At 40.2% G+C, this 24,917-nt stretch overlaps 1 protein-coding gene across 4 annotated transcripts in view; it reads right to left on the reverse strand.

Moving 5' to 3' along the window:
* LOC126203420 (uncharacterized) overlaps positions 1-24,917 on the reverse strand; it is a 501,622-nt gene that overhangs the window by 79,572 nt on the left and 397,133 nt on the right. For all 4 annotated transcript variants that reach the window (XM_049937727.1, XM_049937726.1, XM_049937728.1 and 1 more), the window contains 3 exons: positions 22,233-22,469; positions 18,147-18,308; positions 857-983 (listed from right to left, as the gene is read on the reverse strand). In XM_049937727.1, coding sequence (XP_049793684.1) covers positions 857-983; positions 18,147-18,308; positions 22,233-22,469 — 526 coding nt within the window. The remainder of the gene's footprint in view (positions 1-856; positions 984-18,146; positions 18,309-22,232; positions 22,470-24,917) is intronic.

Genomic DNA, 24,917 nt, shown 5'->3' on the forward strand with positions numbered 1-24,917 from the left:
GAGATTCACACAATTCTCTGTAGCACACTCACCACCCTGGTGGTGGCGATTTAATGAAGAGAGTACCTGCATTACAGAGTGTATAGGATTAAAATAGTTGGAGAAAGACTGCAGATGGGCTGACTTGCATGCGTTGCCATTGACAGAGTAAAATGATCCTGCTACCTATTACATCCTTAGAGAGTTTGGCATACGAGCTAGTTGTCTCCCCTCCCTGCCAGCCAACAGTGAAGTATGCCACCTAGCAAACTTATAGTGAACCTTACTCCACGTGAAACAGGGTAAGATCTAGTAAATCTCTGCATGTCATAACCCTGTTAAGCTGAGGATGTTGTACAGCTTTTTCATAAATTTGTCACTACACAAGACTATTCTCATTCTCTAGTAATGCCACCTTTTCTGCAGTAATGCTGCTAGCATGATGTAGCAGCTTCTGCTAATGAAAATCTCTATTTATGAGTGTTTTCATCAATGTCAGAATTTCTGCTGTTCCACAGAACACTCTCTCTGTGTGAAAGGGAAACTGGTTTCCTTGTAACTCAATGTCTGATTGATAAATCAGACTATTCAGCTCTTCCATATTTTCAAACAATGTTGTTGTTGTTATTATCACCACCACCACCACCACCAGCAGCAGCATCATCATCATCAAACTTACACAAAATGTTTTATCATCAATGACAATGTCCAATAAGAACAATTCTGTTTATCATTGAAAATTGAGTGTCACTAAATTTTATAAATTAGAACTACACTGACACAACAAAGAGCAGTTAAACTGTGTTTATAACCAGCCATCTGTGTTTTGGGTAATTTATGAAATTTACAATTATAAACCTAAAAGCACATCACTCACCATACTCCTCCATTTGCAGAAACAACTGGTCAGCAAAGAATTCACACTCTGCTCCAAAATGTGGATATTGCATTTTTGGATTATCTTCACCGATTCGAAATACTTCAGCGGCTATATGCATCAGTTTCTGAAACATTAAAGACAACTGTGGTACAGAAAAGAACATGCTTGTTGGATATAAATAATGCAAATGTTATTAAGGCTGAAAAATTTCTTTTTCAATCCAAATGAAGTATGCGCATGCGCGCCTACACACACACACACACACACACACACACACACACACACACACACACACACACACAGAGAGAGAGAGAGAGAGAGAGAGAGAGAGAGAGAGAGAATAATGAACTTTATTTCTGAAGGTAATTAAAAACATACCCAAATAGTAAATTAGCAAGAGAAGTGGCCACATAATACACAGTCAGAGTTGAAATCCTATACACCCTACAGAGACTAAATGGGTAAATGGGAGACTGATTTTTTCGTATTGATGATACAGTTCTGTAATAACTGTGCACATTTTCACTATAAAATATGAAATATCTTTATCAACTGTGATGAAGAGCCATTAATTTTTCACAGTAAGCAACCTTTATGGTAGAAATAAAAGAACGTTGCTTCCAGCAGTAGACATGACGAAAAATTACTGTGCACCCCTGGTACTGTTGTGTACAAACTTTTGGGAGCAAAGCAAATGTGTAAATGTATGGAAAAGGCAATCTCTACATCCACACGATTATTTTATAATTCACAATTAATTGCCTGGCACAGGCTACAACCCATCACCTTCAACAAGCTGTTTCTCTATCGCTCCACTCTCAAATAAATAGAAAAATGAACACTTAAATAATTCTGTGCAAGCTCTGATATCTCTCTCTCTCTCTCTCTCTCTCTCTCTCTCTCCCCCCCCCCCCCCCCCCGCCCCCCTTATGATGAACATTTCTCCCTGTGTAAATGGGTGCAACATGCAACAATGTACTTTCACACCCTAAGGAGAAACTCGATGATTGAAATTTCATGAGAAGATCCTATCAGCATGAAAAACACCTTTGTTGTAATGATACCCATCCCAGTTTGTGTTATCATATCGGTGGCACCCTATCCTCTGTTTTGCCATAATACAAAACGTGCTCCCCTTCTTTGGACTTTTTCAATGTTCTCTGTCAAACTTAACTTATGTGGATCTCACACAGCACAGCAATATGCACAGTGTAAGCAGTCTCTTTAGTAGACATGAAGCCTATTCTAAGTTTCTTGCCAATAAATCGCAGTCTTTGGTTTGCTATCCCCACAATATTATCTGTGTGATCATTCTAGTTTAAGTTATTTGTAATTGTAATCCATAAGTACTTAGTTGAATTGACAGCCATTAGATTTGTGTGCTTTATTATGCAACCAAAATTTAGCAGATTCCTTTTAGTACTCATGTGGATGATTTCATACTTTTCATGGTTTAGCGTCAACTACCATTTTCTGCATCACACATTGTCTAAATATTTTTCCAATTGGCTTTGATCTTCTGATGCCTTTTATGTTGTATTTCTAAGTGAACGAACTTTGGAAAACTGTGTGTAGTAACCCTGCTTTAGTGGTACTATCACCACCATTGTTATCACGCAGTGAAGGTACTGATTGTGTATTGCCACTGGTGTACTTTACTTACGACCAGAATCTCTTTGGGTTTTCAGCCAGATTTCGGAACATAGTTTTCTTGTGGAAACTATTAAAAGCATTCCACATTGAAGTTTGTACTAAATGTCAAGCTTGTGTAAGAATTCGACAATCGTGCGGCTTCTGCATTCTTTTAAATTTGGCATGCTTTTTTTGTTGCCTCTGCAACAGTGTTCTGACCTGTTTTGTGTACCAAGTGGGAACAGTACCATCTCTTATTAATTTATCTCTCAATTTCCGTTGATACTATTTCTTTGAATCCAAACCACATCTGGTCTACACTTGCACAGGCAGATTGGAAGGAGTGGGGACTGTCTCCTAGGAAGGTGTCAAGTGAATTTTTACCTGCTTCTTTAAATACATGTTTTATGCATTTATTTTTGGTAGATTTGGATGTTACAGTGTTCAGTGTAGCCACAACAACCTTTTGGGTCACTAATCTCTGTATCTGTCTTCATACTCCTTCTTTGGTCAGGGTTATCTGTTGCTAAGAGGTCTAGTATGTATTCACAACCATTTACACTTTGAGTGTGCTCCTGAATTAGCTGTTCAGAATAATTTTCTCAGAAGGCATTCAGTACGCTTCAGACGACAATGACTTTCAATATGTATTTTTGTCGGCATATCAAGGGTAGACTGAAGGCACCAAGAACTGTACAAGTGGGGTACCTAACTGAAATGAGACTCAAGTTTGCTTTGAACTACTTAGCAACTGTATCATCTGAGGAGGGGGGGGGGGGGGGGGGGGGGTCAGGAAAAGGAACAAATTAACACTACAAAATTCCAGAATGAGATTTTCACTCTGCAGCGGAGTGTGCGCTGATATGAAACTTCCTGGCAGATTAAAACTGTGTGCCCGACCGAGACTCGAACTCGGGACCTTTGCCTTTCGCGGGCAAAGGTCCCGAGTTCGAGTCTCGGTCGGGCACACAGTTTTAATCTGCCAGGAAGTTTCACTACAAAATTAACTACTTCGGACAGCTATAAACCTCCAGCACCAAGTGTATCTCATCTCCCCTTTCTGAACACATATCCTTTGTAAAAATTTTGGCTGAACTTATCTCCGGCTTTAGCCAGCTTTCCACACCTATAAAGATTTGAGCTCCTGTGCTTTCTATTAGTGCTTGGAGCTCTGATTCTTTTCCTACACAACTACGACAGTTTACAACTACAATACTGATTGTTGCTACGTCTACCTCCCTGCGTTTGCTCTACACCGTTTTAGACTGATGCCCTTTCTGCAGTTTTCCCAAGACCCTCTAATATAATATATATATATATATATATATATATATATATATATATATATATATATATATATATATTATTGGTGTTTTGCCCTTAAAGAGCGCATTTGGACTAAACTACATGGCCAGTTCCTTTTGCTGCCTTCCTTGCTGCCCAAACTTCCCTCATTCGCTCGCTGTGTTTCTGTTTCCGGTCCTCTGTCCATGCTTCTTGTCGGCTTTGTGTCTTCGGCTTCATCTTGATTGCCTTTTTGGTTGCCCATATTTCTTTCATCTTCTGGCTGTGATCTTGCTTGCGTTCTTCGGTCCATTTTATGCCTGTTCGTTTGTCGCATTGTATCTCATGTAGTTTACTTTTCTTAATGATGTTTCTGAACTTTATTCTGTCGTTTATTGTGTCTGCTGTTATGTTGAGCTGGTTCAGGTCGTTTTCTACCTCTGCCACCCATTTGTTGTTTCTAGTGGTTACCCAGTCAAAGATCTGTTTGGTCAGCCTGTGTGATGGCATTCTGTATAGGTGTCCATAGAATTGTAGTCTGCGTTTTCTAATCTTTTCTGTGATTGTCTCCGTATGTTTGTACAGTTCCTTTGTAGGTTTCTTGATCCATATTCCATTGTTGTTAGTTGCGCCAAATATTTTCCTAAGTATTTTCCGTTCTACTTTTTCTAATTGTCTGATACGTGTATGCCCTAGGATTAGTGTGGTCTCTGCTGCATATAGTGCCTCGGGGAGCACCACCGTGTCGTAATGTCGTAATTTGGCTTTTTGTGAGATAGACTTCTTGTTGTAATGATTCCACACTACTTTGTATGCCTTGTCCAGTTTAGTCTTTCTTTCTTCGTTTGAGTCTCTGTTATGTCCACTCATTTGTAGTGTTTCACCGAGGTATTTGAAGTTTGCCGTTTTGTAAATCGTGCCATACTTTGTGTTCAGAGATGAGAGTTTCTTTGTGCTCATAAACTGTGTCTTTTCGTAAGAGATCTGTAGTCCAGTTTTGGCAGCGATTTCGTGCAGTTTTTCAATAGCGTCTTTTGTTTCCTTTATACCTTTCGTGACAATCGCCAAATCGTCTGCAAAAGCCAGGCATTTAATCTGTAGGTTTCCTAAGGTTATCCCCTGTTGTGATGTTTCCCATTCTTTTATGACCTTATCTAACACCAGATTGAAAAGGAGAGGTGAGAGGCCATCGCCTTGTCGGACACCTGTGCGAATTTCAAAGGGCTCTGATAGTTCCCCACAGAACTTTACTTTGGAGGTCGTGTTGGTTAAAGTTTGCTCTATGATAGCCCGTGTTTTGTTGTCTACTTTGTATTCTGCTAGAATTTTGAAGAGAGTTTTCCGGTCGATAGAGTCGTACGCCTTTTTGAAGTCAACAAAGGTAATGATCAGGTACTGTTTGTGTTGTAAAATCATTTTCAGGTTCCAAATTTGTTCCGCACAAGACCGCCCTTTACGGAAGCCTGCTTGGTATTCCCCAATCAAGTGGTCGGTTTGGCATTCTAGTCTGTTCAGTAAAGCTTTAGAGAGGATCTTGTATGTGACCGGTAATAGGGATATTCCTCTGTAATTGTTCGGGTTAGTCTTGTCACCTTTTTTGTGTAGTGGGTGTATCAGGGCAGTTTTCCAGTCGTCAGGAATTTTCATGGTCTTCCAGATGTCTTCCAAGATCCTGTGGATGTCTTTGGTGAGTTCTGGGTCTTGTAACTTCCAGATTTCCGCGATGATGCCATCTTCTCCTGGTGCTCTACGATTCTTGAGTGACTTTATTATTTCTTTAACTTCTTCTAGAGTTGGAGGTTCACTATCTGGATTGTATGTGCTCGTTTCTGTCATTATTTCTTCCATGGGGGGGTCCGTGTTGAGCAGTTTTTCAAAGTACTTTGCCAGAATGTCACAATTGTTTTTGGTATTGGTTTCTAGGGTTCCATCCGGTCTTCTGAAGCACAAGTTGGGTGGTTGATATCCAGTCATATTTTCTCTGAACGTTCTGTAGAAGTTTCTTGTATTGTTCTTCATGAAGTCCGATTCGATCTCTGTCAGTCGCCGTTTGTCATACTGTCGTTTTTCACTGCGAATGATTTTGCTTGATTGCTTCTGTGTTTTCAAGAAGTTCATCCAATTCTCTTGGGATTTATGGCAACTAAATTTTTTCCATGCACTGATTCGTTGGTCAATAGCTTGGTCACATGTGTGGTTCCACCAACGGTGTTTCCGTGTTCGTGGTGCTTGTGCTAGTTTCATGGCCTCTCGGATTCTTCGTGAAAGTTGTGTCCAGTCTGTCGTTTTCTCCATTTTAATTTTGTGTAATATTTGTGTCTGGTTTAAAGTAACGTATTCTGGATCTGGTCGAACAATTTTGTTCTTCTGGAGCTTTTTCTTGGGCAAAAGACGAATCCTGATCTGTAGTAGGTGGTGGTCTGAGTCGAAGTAGCCTTTACGGGTGTCTATGTTCAAAATTTCTTTTTGTGAGTCTTTCTGCACTATTACGTGGTCGATTTGTAGTTCTTGCTTTCCGCTGGGGAATTTCCATGTGGTAAGTTTTCGTGTTGGTTTCTTGAATTTTGTTGACATGATGGCGAGGTCGTGGCTTTTGCAGAAGTCTATCAGATGTTTTCCGTTTTTGTTGGTATCCTTGTGTGGAGTATGTTTTCCTGTGATATGTCTGTATATCTTTTCTTTTCCGAGTTTGGCGTTGAAGTCTCCCAGTATTATTTTGACTCTATGTGCAGGAATTTTTCTGATAGTTTCTTCCATTGTCGTCCAGAAGTCATCAATTTCGTCCGGATTTTTCCTGTTGTAGTCATTAGTCGGTGCATGTGCGTTGATTATTGTGTAGGATTTATTGGCTGATTTCACTGTGATGGTGCTGATTCTTTCGTTTGGTGACGAAAAGTCGATTATGCTGTCCGTGATGGACCTGTGTACTGCAAATCCTGTGCCAAAAAGCCTTAGGTTTTTCAGTTGTCTCGATGGTTTTCCTTTGTATATTCTGAAATTCTCCGTGTTGAAATGGTCTTCGTCTGTGAATCGTGTTTCTTGCAGTGCACATATTTTGATTTGAAATTTTTCGAGAGTGTCTGTCAGTTGTTTCATCTTTCCTGTCTTCATCAGTGTGTTCACTTTGAGTGTGCCGATGTAGTGTTTGCGTTTGGTCTTGAGGGAGTTTGAGAAGCTCCGATTCTTCTCATGATGTCCGTGAGCCCCCGGAATCCGATGCTCACGACGATCCCAGTCTATTGACTGGGGCCCGGGGTAGTGAGATTTTTCTCGTTGTACCATCATGATGTTTAGTAGTTGGATGTATGGCATGCTGCCGACTACAACCTGACTTTCCAGATCAGGAGGTTGGTTGAGGCCGCCACTGACATGTGGAGCAGACGCCTTTTGTAGCCGCCCACTGTGGGAACAGACGCTACTAGTAGTTTTGGTCCGCCCCGAGTATTTCATTTCCTCGGTACCACCTATATCTAGGAGGCATTCCCCTATCCGCCACCTGGGGAGGCGCTCGGTTGCGGGTCTACTAACCGCCCCGATATATATATATATATATATACACCACCCTATGGAGCAATTCGAGGTATCTGTAGCTTACACGGTCAGAGAACTGCCTGAGCGTCTGATTCAGGATGTCCACTCAGCTCTGTACCAAACAACCACAGTTGGTATCGTTGATGAGGTTACAGATGATGAGCTCCACCTTCATCTCACAAGCAAGACCAACAGTCTTTACCTCTTCAGCTAGCCGACCGAAACGAAAGAGAATCTCTTTCAATCTGAAGTGACACACATCACTAGTACCAACATGAACCACCACCTCCAGTTGGCTGCACCCTGTGCTTTTCATGGCATCCAAAAGCAGCCTCTCCACATCTGAAGTGACTCCTCGCAGTATGCAAACAGCACATTGTATTCCTTTCCCTCCATAGCAGCTATATCCCTAAGAGGAGGAGGGAGGGGGGGTGGCATCATGCACCTTAAGCTGAAGCGCCCAACTACCAGTAATCCCACCCTCTGTGAATGCCCACACCTCGTGAGTTCAGAGGTTTTTTCTGGAACAGGACAAACGGCTGCATTTTGCTCAGTGTCTTCCGTCTGTCATAGATAACACCTGAAACCAGTTTGCCATACAAACCAAAGAGACCTCCAATAGGCAAGACAGAAAGTCTGCCCATATCTTGGAACAACACCCCTCTCTGCAATGGGTAGAGGTTCATCCTCAGTGTAGACAGCTCCCAGGCAGCCAAAGTAGTGGACCAATCAGGGGACACATGGAACATGCTGGACCTATCTCAGATCCTCATATCCAGCCCCCCACAGTGATGCTCACTGGCAACAGCCTCAAGCTGGGAGACTGAAGCCAATCCCACCCGAATAATTTCTTTTATCACTAATCTCATCATCATGTGCACACGTAATTGTCATATAAACTTGTACTACTGCGGTGTGTGTGCAACGATAATGCATTCACTATGCTGTTCATAGCAGCTTATCCACATTCCTATTTTCTTATTCATTGTTAAACCTACTCCTGCATTACCCCTATTTGATTTTGGATTTATATCCCTGTATTCATCTGACCATAAGTCCTGTTCTTGCTGCCACCAAATTTCACTCATTCCCACAATTTCTAACTTCACCCTATCCATTTCCCTTTTTAAATTTTCTAACCTACGTGCTGGATTACGAGATCTAATGTTCCATGCTTCGATATGTAGAATGCCAGTTTTGTTTTTCCTGATGACAACATCCTCCTGAGTAGTTCCTCCCCGGAGATCCACATGGGGAACTACTTTTCCTTCTAAATATTTTACCCAAGAGAATCCCATCATCACTTAACCATGCAGTAGAGCTGCATGCCCTTGGGAAAAGTTATGGCTGTAGTTTCCCTTTGCTTTCAGCTGTTCATAGTACCAGCACAGCAAGGCCCTTTTGGTCGATGTTACAAGATCATATCAGTCAATCAACCAGTGTGTTGCTCCTGTGACTACTGAAAATGCTCCTGTCCTTCTTCAGGAGTCATATGTTTGTCTGGGCTCTCAACAGATACCCTTCCAATGTGGTAGCTCATACAGTACAGCTATCTGTATCGCTGAGGCAGGCAAGCCTCCTCACCAACAGCAACCACAGTTCGTAGGGGGCAGGGGAGTTTATATTAAAGAAAAATATGGACCTACGCCATTCAAATAAACATACCCCTTTACGGTTGGGTTTTGTGTTGCAGTGGCCTTTTAGTTTCTGGACGCACAGCAAAGTAAAATGAATAGTAGGGCATTTCTCACATTAAGAGCTCAGTCTTGCTACAGAACTATAGAATGTATAATTATAGGTAGGCTTATACTCTCTGTTTCTTCCTTCAAGAGTGTCTGTAGTGGATTGATGCCAACAGCTTTTGCTATGAAACGGATATTGTCTTTGGCAGCATTAATCTTTGAAAAAGACCCATTACCTGATTGTCTTTCAGAGCCGTAACTTTTTTATGGATTATTTTCAAAGCATAGGTAATGGATAATGCCGAATTGACTATCTTTAGTCTCCCCCCCCCCCCCCCCTCGGGAAGTGAGTTGTCACCAACTGTGTACAATTATTGTCAACTAAGTAAACCAGCAATAGAGTCATGTCTGCTGTACACGAAAACTTATTTGATTGTATGGCCTTGGACAGGGTTGGACATCATTTTCCCCAATATACGAGGGCGGTTCAGAAAGTAACCTCCGATTGGTCACAGTGCGGGTTGTGGGGGGAGTAGCGACGCCATCTGTGCGTTCACGCACTCAACAGGTCAGTCGGCATCAAGCCGTGGTCGAGTGAACGTCGTACCTGTGCTAGTTTAGTTTTTGTGGCAGTTTGAAATGTGTGCTGCAATAGAAAACCCCGCCAAATGTGAAGTGCGTGCTGTCATAAGGTTTTTTACAGCCAAAGGATATTTTGCAGCAGCTATTCATCGTGATCTTTGTGCCGTGTATGGACCAAGAGTTATGAGTGAAGGAGTTGTCCGTGAATGGGTACGTTTATTTAAAAGTGGACGTGAAAACGTTCATGATGAAGAGAGGAGTGGTAGACCATCATTGGTGACTGACGAACTTGTTCAGACAGTTGATGCAAAAGTTCGTGAAAATCGACGTTTCTCACTGTCGGAGTTGTCTACTGGTTTTCCACAGATTTCTAAGACTCTCTTGTACGAGATAGTGACAGCAAGATTGGGTTACCGTAAGTTCTGTGCACGATGGGTGCCCAAAATTCTTACCAACCACCACAAAACTCAAAGAATGGCCTCTGCATTAGACTTTCTGTCACGTTATGAGGACGAAGGAGAACCATTGTTAAACAGAATCGTGACCGGTGACGAAACCTGGATTAAGTACGTAAACCCTGAGACAAAAGAACAATCAAAGATGTGGGCACATTCAAATTCTCCTACCAAACCAAGAAAAGCCTCGCAAGATTTTTCTGCCAGAAAACTGATGGCAACGGTGTTTTGGGATGCCAAAGGGGTGCTGTTGGTTGAATTCATGGAACGTGGTACGACCATTAATCAAGACGTGTACTGTGAAACAATAAAAAAGTTACGACGGGCTATACAGAATAAACGCCGTGGTATGCTGACTTCCGGTATCATTTTTTTGCAAGATAACGCCCGTCCTCACTCTGCTCGCAGAACAACGGCCCTTCTTGAGTCCTTCAAGTGGGACGTTATCAACCATCCACCTTACAGCCCAGACCTGGCGCCAAGTGATTATCACCTCTTCATGCATTTGAAGAAATGGCTCAGGTCACAGCGGTTTGATGACGACGAAGAGCTCAAAGATGCGGTCACAGGCTGGCTCCAGGCACAAGCGGGTGATTTTTATGCAGAAGGAATTTCAAAGCTTGTGAAGAGATACGATAAGTGCCTCAATCGCTATGGAGACTATGTAGAAAAATAGTGCAAAGATGTAGTTGTAAGATGTATATATTAAAATATTTTTATTTAACTTGGTGTATTTTTTTTAAATCAACCGGAGGTTACTTTCTGAACGGCCCTCGTATTATTTGCCCAATTTTTTAATGTTGGGAGAGACTATTATAGAATCAGGCAGGATGTTGGGGACAGCTTAAAAACTGACACCTAAAAGACACTGTCATAAACTGAGAAACACACTCCATCTGATGATTTTTGACCTAAATTTCCATATATTTTTACCTACAAATTCTTTTGCTAATGCTAGTAATGCTTCTGAAGTTACATTCTGTCATTTTATTCAGATATGTACTTCAGATATGTTGTGGTGAAACTGGGCAAGAGCAGTGGAATGGAAGGAAGGAAGATTAGGGTTTCACATCCCATCCATCAATATTGATGTCATCAGAGATGGAGCACAAGCTGAGAGTGTTTCAAGAATGGGATGAAAATTGACTGTACCATTCTACAGAAACTTAACCAGTATTTGCCTGAAGTGACTTATGGAAATCAGGGAAACCTACATCTTTATGGCCAGAGGTGTATGTGAACTGTCGGCCTCCCAAATGTGAGTCCGGCGTGCTGACTGCTGCACCATCTTGCTCAGTGAGAGGAATTGAACACCTGCTAAAGTAGAAGTACGCAATTGTATTTAGGTCCTGACTAGTTGCTGCCACTACAGGAACCATTTTTTACACTCTGGACATATAGAATCCGGGTTTGCATTCACAATCCCTTCAGGCAAATACCCATGAGCCATGATGCTGCAACAGGCTACAGAGGGTCGATCAGTTAATTATACTATTCGCAATTTGATCATGGAATGCTCATACGGTTGTGTAAAAAGTTTAATCCAGTTGTCCCAGTGTCCAAAGTAACTACATAGACATCTGCCAGATTTTCACAGAACTCAATCTGACAAGCATTTTGAGTGAACATAGACTCCAGACGCAGTCTTTTAATACAAGCATCTTTATTGTGCATGCACCTTTTAGTGAACAATACTTGAATTACACTTTGTAGTGAGGGAATTAGATTAGGAAATGAAACACTTAAAGTAGTAAAGGAGTTTTGATATTTGGGGAGCAAAATAACTGATGATGGTCGAAGTAGAGAGGATATAAAATGTAGACTGGCAATGGCAAGGAAAGCGTTTCTGAAGAAGAGAAATTTGTTAATATCGAGTATAGATTTAAATGTCAGGAAGTCATTCCTGAAAGTATTTGTATGGAGTGTAGCCATGTATGGAAGTGAAACATGGACAATAAATAGTTTGGACAAGAAGAGAATAGAAGCTTTCGAAATGTGGTGCTACAGAAGAATCTTGAAGATTAGGTGGGTAGATCACTTAACTAATGAGGAGGTATTGAATAGGATTGGGGAGAAGAGAAGTTTGTGGCACAATTTGACTAGAAGAAGGGATCGGTTGGTAGGACATGTCCTGAGGCATCAAGGTATCACAAATTTAGCATTAGAGGGCAGCGTGGAGGGTAAAAATCGTAGATGGAGACCAAGAGATGAATACACTAAGCAGATTCAGAAGGATGTAGGTTTCAGTAGGTACTGGAAGATGAAGGAGCTTGCACAGGATAGATTAGCATGGAGAGCTGCATCAAACCAGTCTCAGGACTGAAGACCACAACAACAACAACTGAAATGCCTATCACAGGGAAAATTTATCTGCTTTGGACTTTCTATTGGTGTCTATCCCAGAGTGTTAAAACCCACAAAAATCTTGTATTGTCTTGAGTAAAGGTTTACATAGCCACAAAAGGCATTCTATGAGATTAGTTAGACACAGAGACGAGTTGAATATAGGAAAATACCTGGATCTTGCATTAACACACTGTATCCCTTATACTGGTTTGTTCAAAGCAGTTCCGATCTAATTCCAAAGTTCTTGTTGGGTTCTACGTATCAGGTTGGGACAGCTTCCTTGAATCACTCCCTTTGCCTCTGCTCATATGTTTTCATTGAATTTGATGATATTCTCAGTAGGGGGCCATCTGAGATCATTTTAGTTCAAACCTTCGCTGTGACACCAATGAGTGGTTGGAGACTGATCCTGCTGGTGGTAGTGGGGGAAGGGGAGGGGAGGGGGTCAGAGAATAGTTGTTGCACAGTTGGGATCACACTATTATCTATAAGTTTTGCTGGGCAGCAGTGTCTTATCATGTGAGTCATTCAAGATCCACGTGAAGAAATCAAGCCTGTACTAGGAAAGACACAAGCTAAGACACATGGCCACGACAAGCTAAGACACATGGCCATGACAAGCCGACTGGTAGGGTTAAAATGAATGTCTTTTAACGTAAATACTTCTACTACACTATCATCCACTTTGGAATAACCTTGTCCATAGAAATATTATTTTCCATAATTTAAAGTAATTGTTTCCACCGTTATAAGTTAATCAGCACAGTCAATGTTGGTTAGACCATCAGTGAGAGAGGACCTTGCATTTCTGCTGCTGATAAGGCAATTATATCGTTTGTTTTAGATTTTTATGATCTTCAAATAGGAGCAACTTATTTCCACTTATCTGTGTGGTTTCTAGTTTAGTTTTTTAATTTCTTGTGTGTTTTAGTGCTTACTATGAACAGTCTAGTGTTCTAATAACTGTTAGGCGTAGAGTTTTGCTGTGTTTGGTATAGATGGGGACTGTGATTGCTGTGATCAGATGCAAGCTGAGTTCCAACTGGTAGAATTTTGCACAGAGCATAATTTAATCATCGCTAACACATGGTTTGAGCATTACGAAAGAAGGTTATATACATGGAAGAGACTTGGAGACACCAGAAGATTTCAGATTGATTGTATAATGGTAACACAAAGATTTAGGAAACAGATTTTAAATTGTAAACCATTTCCGGGGGCAGATGTGGACTCTGACCAAAATTCACTGGTTATGAAATGTAGATTAAAACTAAAGAACTTGCAAAAAGGTTGGAAATTAAGAAAATGAGACCTGGGTTAAGTTGAAAGAACCGAGGTTGTTTAATGGGCAACAACTGACCAAAACAGAGAAAAGGAATATAGTAAAAGTTGAATGGGTAGCTTTAAGACAGGAAATAGTGAAGGCAGCAGGGGATCAAACAGATAAAAAAAACAAGGCCTAGCAGAAATCCTTGGATAACATAGGAGATATTGAATTTAATTGATGAAAGGAGAAAATATTAAAATGCAGCAAATGAAGCAGATGAAAGGGAGTAAAAATGTCTAAAAAATGAGACTGACAAAAAGTGCATAATGGCTAAGCAGGAATGGGGTTAAGAAGGGAAAGCTGAAAGGTGGAAGGAGTATATAGAGGGTTTGTACGGAGATGCACTTGCCGGCAATATTACAGAAATGGAAGAGTATGTAAATTAAAAGGAGATGGGGGACACAACACTGCAAGAAGAACTTGACAGAGCACTGAAAGACTGAAACGGAAACAAGGTCCCAGGGGTAGACAACAGTCTGTCAGACCTACTGATAGCCTTGGGAGAGCCTGCCATGACAAAACTCTTACATCTAGTGTGTAAGATATATGAGAAAGCAGAAATTACCTGAGAATTCAAGAAGATTGTAATAATTCCAATTCAAAACGAAAGCAGGTGCTGACATATGTGAAAATTATCAAACTGTCAGTTTCATAAGTCATGGTTGCAAACTGGTAACACAAACTCTTTACAAAAGAATAGAAAAACTCGTAGAAGCTGACCTTGAGGAAGATCAATTTGGATTCCAGACAAATGCGGGCACACATGAGGCAATAATGACCTTACGACTTATCTTGGAAGATAGGTTAAGGAAGGAAAACATACTGTGCTGCTTGCCTTCTGGAGCAGACATTTCTGTGATAACCTTTTGTGAAAGTGAAATTTATTTACCACAAAAAACTTTGTTATGAATTACAAAGTGTCAAAAACTGATAATGGTGAACCTTCTTTACAAAAACATTACAACCATATTAATTACATGAGTCATGACCTACAAAGAACTGTTGTATGGGAAACTAATACCTATGATTCTTGTTATTCTTAGTACAAACGCTCTGATTCCCCCCCGACTGTGACTGTTACTAAGAAATGTTTTGTAAAAGTGAACAGTGAATGAACTTTTTATGTGTGACACATGCCAAAGTGAAACATAAACTTATGTGTTAAGTGGATTTAACAAGCACCAAAGTGATGGATGACATATCAGAGCGTTCATTTTGTTCAGTTCAAATAGTTTAAACTAAACATACGCAAATGTCTGGTCCAACAGCACGAAGTTGTTTAAGAGTAATACGAAATGATAAAACTATGATTGTTGAGTGATACAGTAAATTTCCTCCGACAAAAACACAGCTATGGTAAAACGACGGATTTACAATGAAGTGAATAGTGTTACCAACTGGAAAAAACTGTAGCACTGGTTTACTATCCATGCACATAGATGCTCCACAGTGCGTGCAATGTATATGGAGGTGAAAGTGTACAAAACTTTACTGGGATGTGCTACATCTGTGAGTACCAAAACTGCGAGTGCTTTCAAGAAAGCTGGAAATATATGAAAACTGGACTGTGACACGACTACAATTCTCCGTAGCATGCATGACACACACCATAAAGCATAAATGAAGAGCATGAAATCGCAAATAATGAGTTTATTTCCAGCAACAACACCTTGGCTGGTCAGATTTTTAATGCCCGATAGGTTGCACTGCTGCTTCTTCTGCCTCGGAGGGATGGATGAGGCGTTATCAGAAGGGGATAGCGATGTTGGAATCGGACAAAGAGCGAGCGGTTTTGGGGCCCTCGGAGCATGGGTCCGTCACTCAACCCGAGGTTGCAGGCTTCCTACCCTGAGAATGTCGGAGAAGGGTGTTCCAAGAGGGAGCACCATCCCTAGTAGGAGTCAGAGAAGAGGATGTCTTCCCCAGCTGAAGAGGAGGAGGAGCGATTCCTTGAGGGGAAGGGATGGGAGATGCCAAGGGTGAAGAAAGGGAAGGGGGCAAAGGGGGAGGGGAGAGGAGGTAAGACAAAACTGAGGCCAAGGTAGAGGAGAGATTCACATGACGAAGTTTGTCAAACTTCTTCCAGGCTTCGAAGTAGCTGTGACAATCAAGGATCTTTATTTCCTGAATTATTTCTTCCTTCATATTCACTGGTCACTCTGATTAGCGGGTAGAATGGAGACCAGACCAATTTACACAGTTAGGCAGTGGGTTTAAAGGGTTCCCCACATGAAGAGCATCCACAGATAGGAGTGGCAAAGCGTCGCAAGGACATGTGGCTGAGCTTGAGGTAACAGAAGCAATGGAAGGGAGTTGGACTGTATGGTTTCACATCCCATATGTAGACCATTACCTTGACCTTCTCAGGAAGGCTATCCAACTCCAATACCACGATGAAAGTGCCAGTGTCTACAAAACGGTCCTTAGGGCCTCTCTGGACACACTGGACAATGTATATGCCATGTCGTTCCAGATTAGCCCTAAGTTCATCATCGGACTTAGCTGAAAGTCCCTATGAAAAATTACACTTTGTGTATATTGATTGACTTGTGAGGAGCAGTAGTCATGGGGATGTCTCCTGAACAGTCATAGGTAGAGGGGGAGGGCGACTGGCTGGCAGAAGTTATCTTTGTAAGGAGAGAGAGCCAGATCTCATCTTCATTAATGATTCAACTTCACTGAACTTTCCACACAGAAAAGTGGTTTGGTGGTGGCAAATGTCTCCCCGTCAGTTCAGTGGGTGGCCAAGCAGGATAAGGCCAGGAAAGCAGAAACAGGAACAGAAACTGAGACAGAATTACTTCCAGGAAGAGACGTGGCCGCAGAAGAGCGGCCAGAGAGTTCAACATGTTTCATGCCCTGAGCGTCTGCCCTGGTACCATCCACACAGAACAGGGGTTTGCCTCATGGGTTCCACCCAGCCACAGCAACGGCTGCTTGGCAAGACTGTCATTGCCAGCAACTCTGATGCCCCAGAAAGGTGGGCAGCCACTCCTAGGCTTGCACAAGGTATTCACGGTGCAGATACCAGTAGTGTGCTCCCTGTTGATCAAGGAGTAGTTTGAGAATCGGGTCTTCAATCTCATATGTGAGATTCTAGATGTTATTCCAGTGAATCCAGTTGCCACAACTGGAGGTCCATGGAGAAGTCCAGAGAGGAATCCCAGAAAATTGGTGAGGAGGTCAAGTACCACCCAGGATGTGGTGCCAATGGAAGAGGAAGTCAAAAAGCTGCAGGTAATTACACGGTTACTTTCTACATTCACTTTGGTCCAGAAAGATGTAAAAAACCAGTAAGGGTCTTAGGTAATAAACATCTGCAGTTTAACAACAGTTCATATGCTGACCTCTCTTATGTCAATGTATAGTACCGGTGAAAAAGAAGGGGGATTAGGAGACAAGTAGCTGGATGAAAATGGTATCATTAGAGAATGAGTACCAGCTTAAATTGAGGAAGGATAAAGAGAAATGTATGCCATTCCCCGTTGAAGAGTACTGTGACAGCATTTACCTTAAGCTGTTTTGGGAACCCATACAAAACCTAACTTTAGAAGGTCGAATCAAGAATTCAATCCCCGCATCTTGGATGTGAATCCAATGCCCCAATTATCATAATCTGTGCAGCACAAGGACACAACCATAGATTTATGTAACCAGTTCCTTAAAGAAAGGTATTCAAATTCCTTTCAAGTGAGTTAAACTGTGGTGTTTTCCATCATACGTGATATGACTTTAAATTTAGATTATTATACTTTCCATAAATCAGTCAAATTTCAATAATTATCGACATCAGATCGAAGATCATATATTAACTGCAACACAATTGAGGAGAGCCATACAATTCCAGCTCTAATAACCAAAAACTGATTTCTATAATATGAAAACAATGAAAGAAAATTGGGTTTTATCACACTTGTTGAAAGAGTGCAGACAAAAGTTTTTTTCATTTGACATGGCAATTGCACCATGTAACTTGCTATCGATGATTTGCTTCACACATATCATGTCACCTACCAATGAAGGATAATTTGCAGGAGGTATAAAATGACTTACATTAGAATTATTTAAATAGTGAGAATCAAGTTAAGAGGTTTTGTAGGAGTATGAGAGAAATTAACAATTTCCTGTCAAATCAAATACTGCCTTGTCTATTCCCTTGGACAACTACCTACTCCCCTGCAGAAGGTACTTCTGGAAGTGATAATCTATTCCTTCAACTGACAAATGTCATTAAAATTTGTCTACAACTATCGCATAAAATACTTTGTAATTTTTATGCTACAAGAATGGTCCTGACATTTTATTTGACAGCTTGGACCATCTAAAAAAATTACTAATTGTGAGTTGTGTTGCAGAACATTATCCAGTTTTTGATAGTATACACAGTTTTAAAGAACAAACATAATTTGACAGAAGCATCACAACTACAGCATAAAAAAACAACTTACTAGAAGGCTATCACTCTTGCAGTAAGACAACTTGCCTGGATCCCCCAACTGCAGGCAGACACGAAATAACAACTTTATGTCGCTCTTTGTTGGAATACCAGTACCCCATTGTCTCAGTGCTGACTCAGCTAGAGGTCGTTCTGGCCATAAAGCTCTGTCCACCTGCGAAAGAAATATTTCTAGTTACAGCTTCCTCTCCTTAGAGAAAATCTGGAACATGTGATAAGTGCCTCTGATCTACTGCAACTGCTTCATGTGTAATCTAATACAATGCCATTACAACTAAAATAACATTACTATACTCATCTTTCCCATGAAGGCGTGCCATCTGTAGCGCTGTTAGTGACAGATAAACACCAGAGGAAGTCTCCAGCACTTAAGTGATTTAAGTAGTGTTAGTTGGAACGTTATTATGAGATAGAACAATGAGTGATGAAAGGTGGAGAAAGGGAGGGGTTCACATAAAGAACAGGAGTAGTTGCAGATCAGGTGTGTGGTTGGTGAAATGCGAATAGAAAGTTAGATGCATAGGGGAGAAGGAAGAAGCAAATGAATAGGCGTTTCCTGTGGGAACATATGAATTAAAAGGAAGAAACAGTTCCAAATATGGTAAATGCAGGATTGGGTAAATAAATAATTCTGCCCTTGGAGTGTTTATTGAAAAAAATTATTAGTGGATACTGACATTTCTGTGCACACAAGATGAACAATAAACTTAGCATGAGGTAGTTATGTATTACAACAATACTGAACTACTGAAAGTCAGACGAATGCTGAAGTCTGCTACAGTTACTCTCAATAGAATTGAAAAATTCACTGTTTCTGCAAGTTTATAAAATTATACAATGAAATAGCCAACCACAGACCCAGGACCATTCTTCTGAGGCTGGTTGGCAATTGCTAGTCTTCCACTTCATATAGTTACTTGAGTAAAATCAATTTTTAAGATAATTTGAAAGTTCTCTTAACTCTCTCCCACAATCAATAACACTTTAATCACACCCGAATAATAGTAATTACTGAATTCTTTGAATCTCAACTAATGTAATGACAAATTCACACTTAGATAGAATTTTAACTGGCTAATGCAAACCTTTTGAATAAATTTTAAAAACCCATAGTGTAACTTTCTGTCTGTTTTATTAGTTAAAACATTGTCAATAACATCAGAAATGTTCTCAATCGTGTTTATATTCCTGATGACGATTCAACATCTCAAATATACGGTGAATGGATAGCTTTACTCCTTTGTAGTGTGGCGTGCCCTGTGCTAAGTGCCAAAAGCCGATCGGCCGTGGGCTGCAACATTTAAACTCCCACGCCTCCACACTACCAGCAGCCAACTTTCAGAGTGCAACAACAGGACGTTGGCTGGTGGACCATTGGGGTGCCATACCAGTTGCCACATCAAGCTAGCAATCGGCACATGCACTAGCCAGCGGCGTGCATTGATAGGACTACGTTATGCACCCTCCAACAAGGGTAGCACTCAGTAAGAAAGTTTTAGTCTTACGCATGGCCAGGATTTAAGACCACACTCTGGCCGCAACTGGCAGTTCATCCATCCGCTGAAGACTGATGTTCATCTCCAAATCACTCCCCTTATCGCCATCTGCCTTCGATGTTACGCTTCTGGGGATGGCTCACGCTCAGAATGGCACTTTTGGTCTTGGAGAAGTTTCCAGTAGTGAACTTGGATAAATTTTCATGTCCAACGCGGACACACACTTCAGCAAGGCAGGACATATTACGTTCCAGAGTAGTTACTTTTCTTATCCCCACTCCCCACCAGATGATGTGAGTTTCCTGCTAGGAAAGAACAAATTTAATTCTTTGGACCTGGAAACTTCAAGAAGTTAACTTTTTGTTGGATATTCAGAAGATTTTTGTTTCCTTTTTCAATTGAACCCTCAGAAAAGTTTGCTCAAAGTCTTTTCAAATTAAGTGTTAGTAAAAGTGTTAATTGACACCCTATTCTCAATTTTTAGGAGACTTTTCATTTTGATTATTTGTATTCCACTCAGGGCTTTGCCATTACCATTTTACCTGTAATCACATTTTTTACTAAATCCAAGATTTAAGTAGTGTGGTTATTCTCTCTTTCCTGAGTTACAGTCGATTTTGATGAACAATAATGACTTTCATGATATCTTATAATACTACAATAACTGGCATAATTTATCCCTCTGAATTGCAACGGAATATTCACAACAACTTTCGCAAGAAGTGAACAACTTCTAAACTAGATGTCCAAAAAACATTCACATGTGAACAACAAAACTTTTCTTTTTTGAAGTGTGTTACCCCAGAACACAACTGCACATGGCATTATTGCATGAAGACATGCGAAGCACATTAACTTGCCGATCTATTTATGCACAACAGTTGTAGTAACACAAGTTCCTAACTAGTTGAACTGAGTGGCTTAGAAATCTCCAAAATGTGTTTTCCTCTCAATTCATTTTCCTTTCCCACTTAAAATTTCTATCAATGTACACCAAATTCCAAACTGAACTTCTGATTAGTAGCATGTCCTTGGCTGTGCACAACATCAAAATTAAAGTGGAGTACGTCAAGTAACACCACAAAGATGAGATGTGTTGGATGCACCTGAATCCAAGTGAAACGAAATTCTTCCTGCAGGTAACAGTCAAAAGTAAGCACACTAGACTCTCACTAATTCGGCCATTCCTTGCAAATATGCATGCCAAATTAGTTGATGTGTTGGATTATTGAGAGTGTCTTAAATTTAGTGTGAACACATAGGGATTACATTTCATTAAATTCAAAGAGACATTCATTTTTATGGAAAACCTAGTCCTTTGAGTGTGTATATGAACAGTTGTATCACTCACTATGAAACACGTCCCAAATTTTTTGTTGTCACAATGATCTACAATGGCAATATGCTTTATTACACTACAGCTTTACAAGCATTACATCAGAACTACATGTTTCTGATTTTTATATAACGTACTCCATGAAGATATCTGCAGCTTCAACACAAGCAGTACAAGATATCTTTTTCTTCTTCTCTCCTTCCACGTCCTTGTCTTCATCAGTTTCTTCATAACTTCCCTGTACGGTTTTGATTATCTCTTTGTCTGTTTTGTCTGTTAAAAGCCTGGTCATAAATAGTTGCTAGTACAACAATGTACTCAGCAGCAATGGTATTCCTGCTTGAGATCTAGCAAAATGTGTTTCATTTTAGAAGTCATGATACTGAACTACAAAGAAAGCCACAATTTTGAAAATGTATAGCATTGTTTAATGTTGTGATTAACCAACAACATTGTTGTACATTAGAATTCATTACTGTATGCATCATTTCTGCTTGAGTGATTTGAGGCTATATGTGGGCCAGATTACCAGGAGGCCTGGATTAGCGAGAGTTTAGTGTGTTTATCACGAAAGTAAAGACAAAACAGTTTTATTCTTTGAATTACCTTATGTTAAATCGGGTACCTGACTAACATGTAATGACACCACAACTTTCCTCATATTAGTGGCTTCACACCCACACACGTCCTTTGTACGATTTGAGAATCCCTTGTTTTTATATTTACTTCACACATTCTGATTATCAACATGTTGTCACCTCTGAATCTTATTTCATTTTATAAACCAGAAACTAGTCAATAAATCTTGTCACACTGCCTCTTCGGAATATTTCAAGACTTTTTTTAGATTAGCAACACTGATGAATGGCAACATTGATTCTTCTTCTTCTTCGTCTTCTTCTTCTTCTTTCTCTGCTAATGGTCTTCCATAGTTCTGGTGTCTTGCCGATTTTCTATTGAAGCACTTTATTTGTGCAACTTGTCGTCATTGGAAATCTTTCCACCTCAAATGTCTTGATCAAAATTTCTGAGGCTGTCCCACGGTCACACTTTCACTGTCTTACACAGATCTATTACAGACAAGTTGACATTTACCTTCAAATACATTGCAGGTTTCTCACAGAGTATGAATGGTGAGCTTTTGAAGAAGTTAGGTTGATGCAGTAAAATAATGGTGTAACTTTAATGAGCCAACAAGAATGGTGTAAACCTTAAAAATCCAACAAAACTTCAAACATCCACTAACCGAAAGATAGTGCTGCTGCATCCATCGTCCGAGATCACTCGCTAACACGTCAGTGATACAGTCCAGAAGCATAAAAATACGTTGAAAGCGTTTAGATTTTGGAAGGTCCACATATTTTTGTTTCTTTGATTTTGAGTTTGGAGCGAAAATTTGCTCCTTTTCTGGTGTGTCACTCAATTCATCTTCAAGCAGATCTAATAAAGTAGCCACCATACCACCAGGATGTAGCACATCATCCTAAAATATGACAACGTTCATTAATTAGTCATTTTAATGAATAGAGCAGCCTTAGAGGAATAAAATTATAACAGTATACTAATCACACATTCATCTCTGTTTCTGAAAGTAGATACTATTCATCACTACAAATAGGTTTCATTGCACTCGCACTCGCGCGTGCGCGCGCCCACACACACACACACACACACACACACACACACACACACACACACACACACACACACACACACACACACTCTTCTCTCTCTCTCTCTCTCTCTCTCTCTCTCTCTGGCTAGTTGAAGGTGAATATCAATGATACTCTCCCAGCACTCTCTCAGTCTTTGCAGCAGCAATGTAAGGGAACTATACGTTTATCTGACTACTACTAGTATACCAAAAAATTTGAAAAGGCACACTAAAGTACAAAACACTATTTTTTTTAAGTATATCATGCAAACAGCTTCTCAGTTTGCCTCTGTAAGAATTTCTGAACTGACAGAGGTGACCTAGAAAAGTTATCCTCTTGGAACGTTCTACGACTTTGCCAATGCCTACAATCATTACGACTTTGCCAATGCCTACAATCATGTGGTACATATAATTCTACTGGCAAAAGTGAAATGCTATGTTGTTAATGGCATCCCTTTTGCACAGACTGTCTTTCTTTGAGAAATGGAAGTACACGGAACATTCATAATTGGGCTTTTAGCTGGTTCATAGCAAACTTGGCTACTACCTGGTCTGTGTCTGGTCAGCTATGGTTCAGTTTTTCTACTTATCAGTATACTTCTTTCTCAGTGGTGGCTGGTGCTCGTTTTCATTGATGGGGCTCACAATAAAGTCAATTTTGTATCAGAACTGCTCTTAATTGTTTGTTATATAACCTTCATTTACGTCTTCCTACTTAAAAAAACACTAGAAAAATAATAAATGTTATAATTATAAATTTATAAATATAGGCTTAATCCAAGAAATACTTAGCTAATAATAAAGTAAAGCAAATAATATGCTATTCAATGGAAGGATTCCTATTTTTGCCGATTTCAGCCAATTGAGGACTGGAGAGGAACTGTTAAAGTTACGCTGCTTCAAAATATTTGATAGAATAATAATTGAAATGGGAAACAGATCTGACATATAACATTTCATCTCACTTTAATCTCTTACCAGAACAGCACATTCAATGAGAGCTCTGTATCTTATTTTGAGACATATACAGCAGATTATGGAGCCAAATACAAAAGAAACACGGACACACCAGAGCTAATTAACAAAACAGCTGCTTTCAAATTCCAGTAGAAAGAGCTAATGAAGAGCACTAAAACAGATTGCCATTTGGATACATTGAATTTTCTGTGTTTTATGTATGGTTTATGAGTGCTTATGCAAACATTGAAATAACTTTGAGGATATTTGTGACAATTACAATGTACTTTCAGCAAACTAAAGATGATAAAAAAACTACTTATAGTCAAGTGTAGGTGAAGTGGACTGTCAAATTCAGCTACCTTGTTGCTGGAATATGACACAGCTGCTAAATTTGACTTCAACAATATTATCAATGAGTTTGCTGCACTCAAAGCGAGGAAATAGAAAGTAAAATTATAATAAAACACAATTCTTGGAAAGGAATGTGCAAAAATTAATTATAGCACTTTTTTTCTTTATATCTTATTAATGATTTCCTGTTGATAATTCAATAGGTGCAAATAAAATCTGCTATTTATTATACATCATAATAAAATCCATGACAGATTTTGTTTTACTTTCTTTTAAAGTCTGGACAATTTGTAGTTAATTTATTCCACTGATACATCTAATTTGTTGGATGCAGCATTTTTCGTGTATACAGCTCATTTAAATAACATTCTTCAATAACACTTTTATTGAACTTACTTTACAGATTACAAAATATCTTATGCTTGTGAAAAAAAACTTGCAGAAAGATGATTCTTCTGGGATGGGGTGGACAGATTTGGCAGTGACTGTCTACGTGCCCTAGCCACCTGGCCCCAAACATAGTGTAAGCGAGCAGAGAGGAGAACACAGAGGGGAGAGGGACAGCAAGTTTCACTGGAGAGTGGGGAAAGGGAGCTAGGCACGAGCTGGTCCATCCATGGGGACTGCCTGAGTTGGCCCTATACAACGCTACGGAGAGGGGCGAAACGGTAAAAGGGGAGACTGCCTGGCCATGTCACTGTGACTGTAGTTTAATGAGCAGAGTTTGTGGAGGGGTATGAACCAACTGACACTGGTCCCTGGCACCGGTTGAATGGTCCAGCTACCAACAGCTCAGGGTAACATCGTGTCTCTGTATCCAAAGAAATAAATACAAATTCCATATTGTTCATCTTCGAATGTAGCAGAATTTCAATGTGCTACGAAAATCTGACTGGCAAGACTGTTTGGGATGTTTGTCAATATGGCCAACTCTACGTTCTGAATTTTTTCCTACCTGTGAGA

Source organism: Schistocerca nitens, chromosome 9 (assembly GCF_023898315.1).
Source record: "Schistocerca nitens isolate TAMUIC-IGC-003100 chromosome 9, iqSchNite1.1, whole genome shotgun sequence".
NCBI lineage: Eukaryota > Metazoa > Arthropoda > Insecta > Orthoptera > Acrididae > Schistocerca > Schistocerca nitens.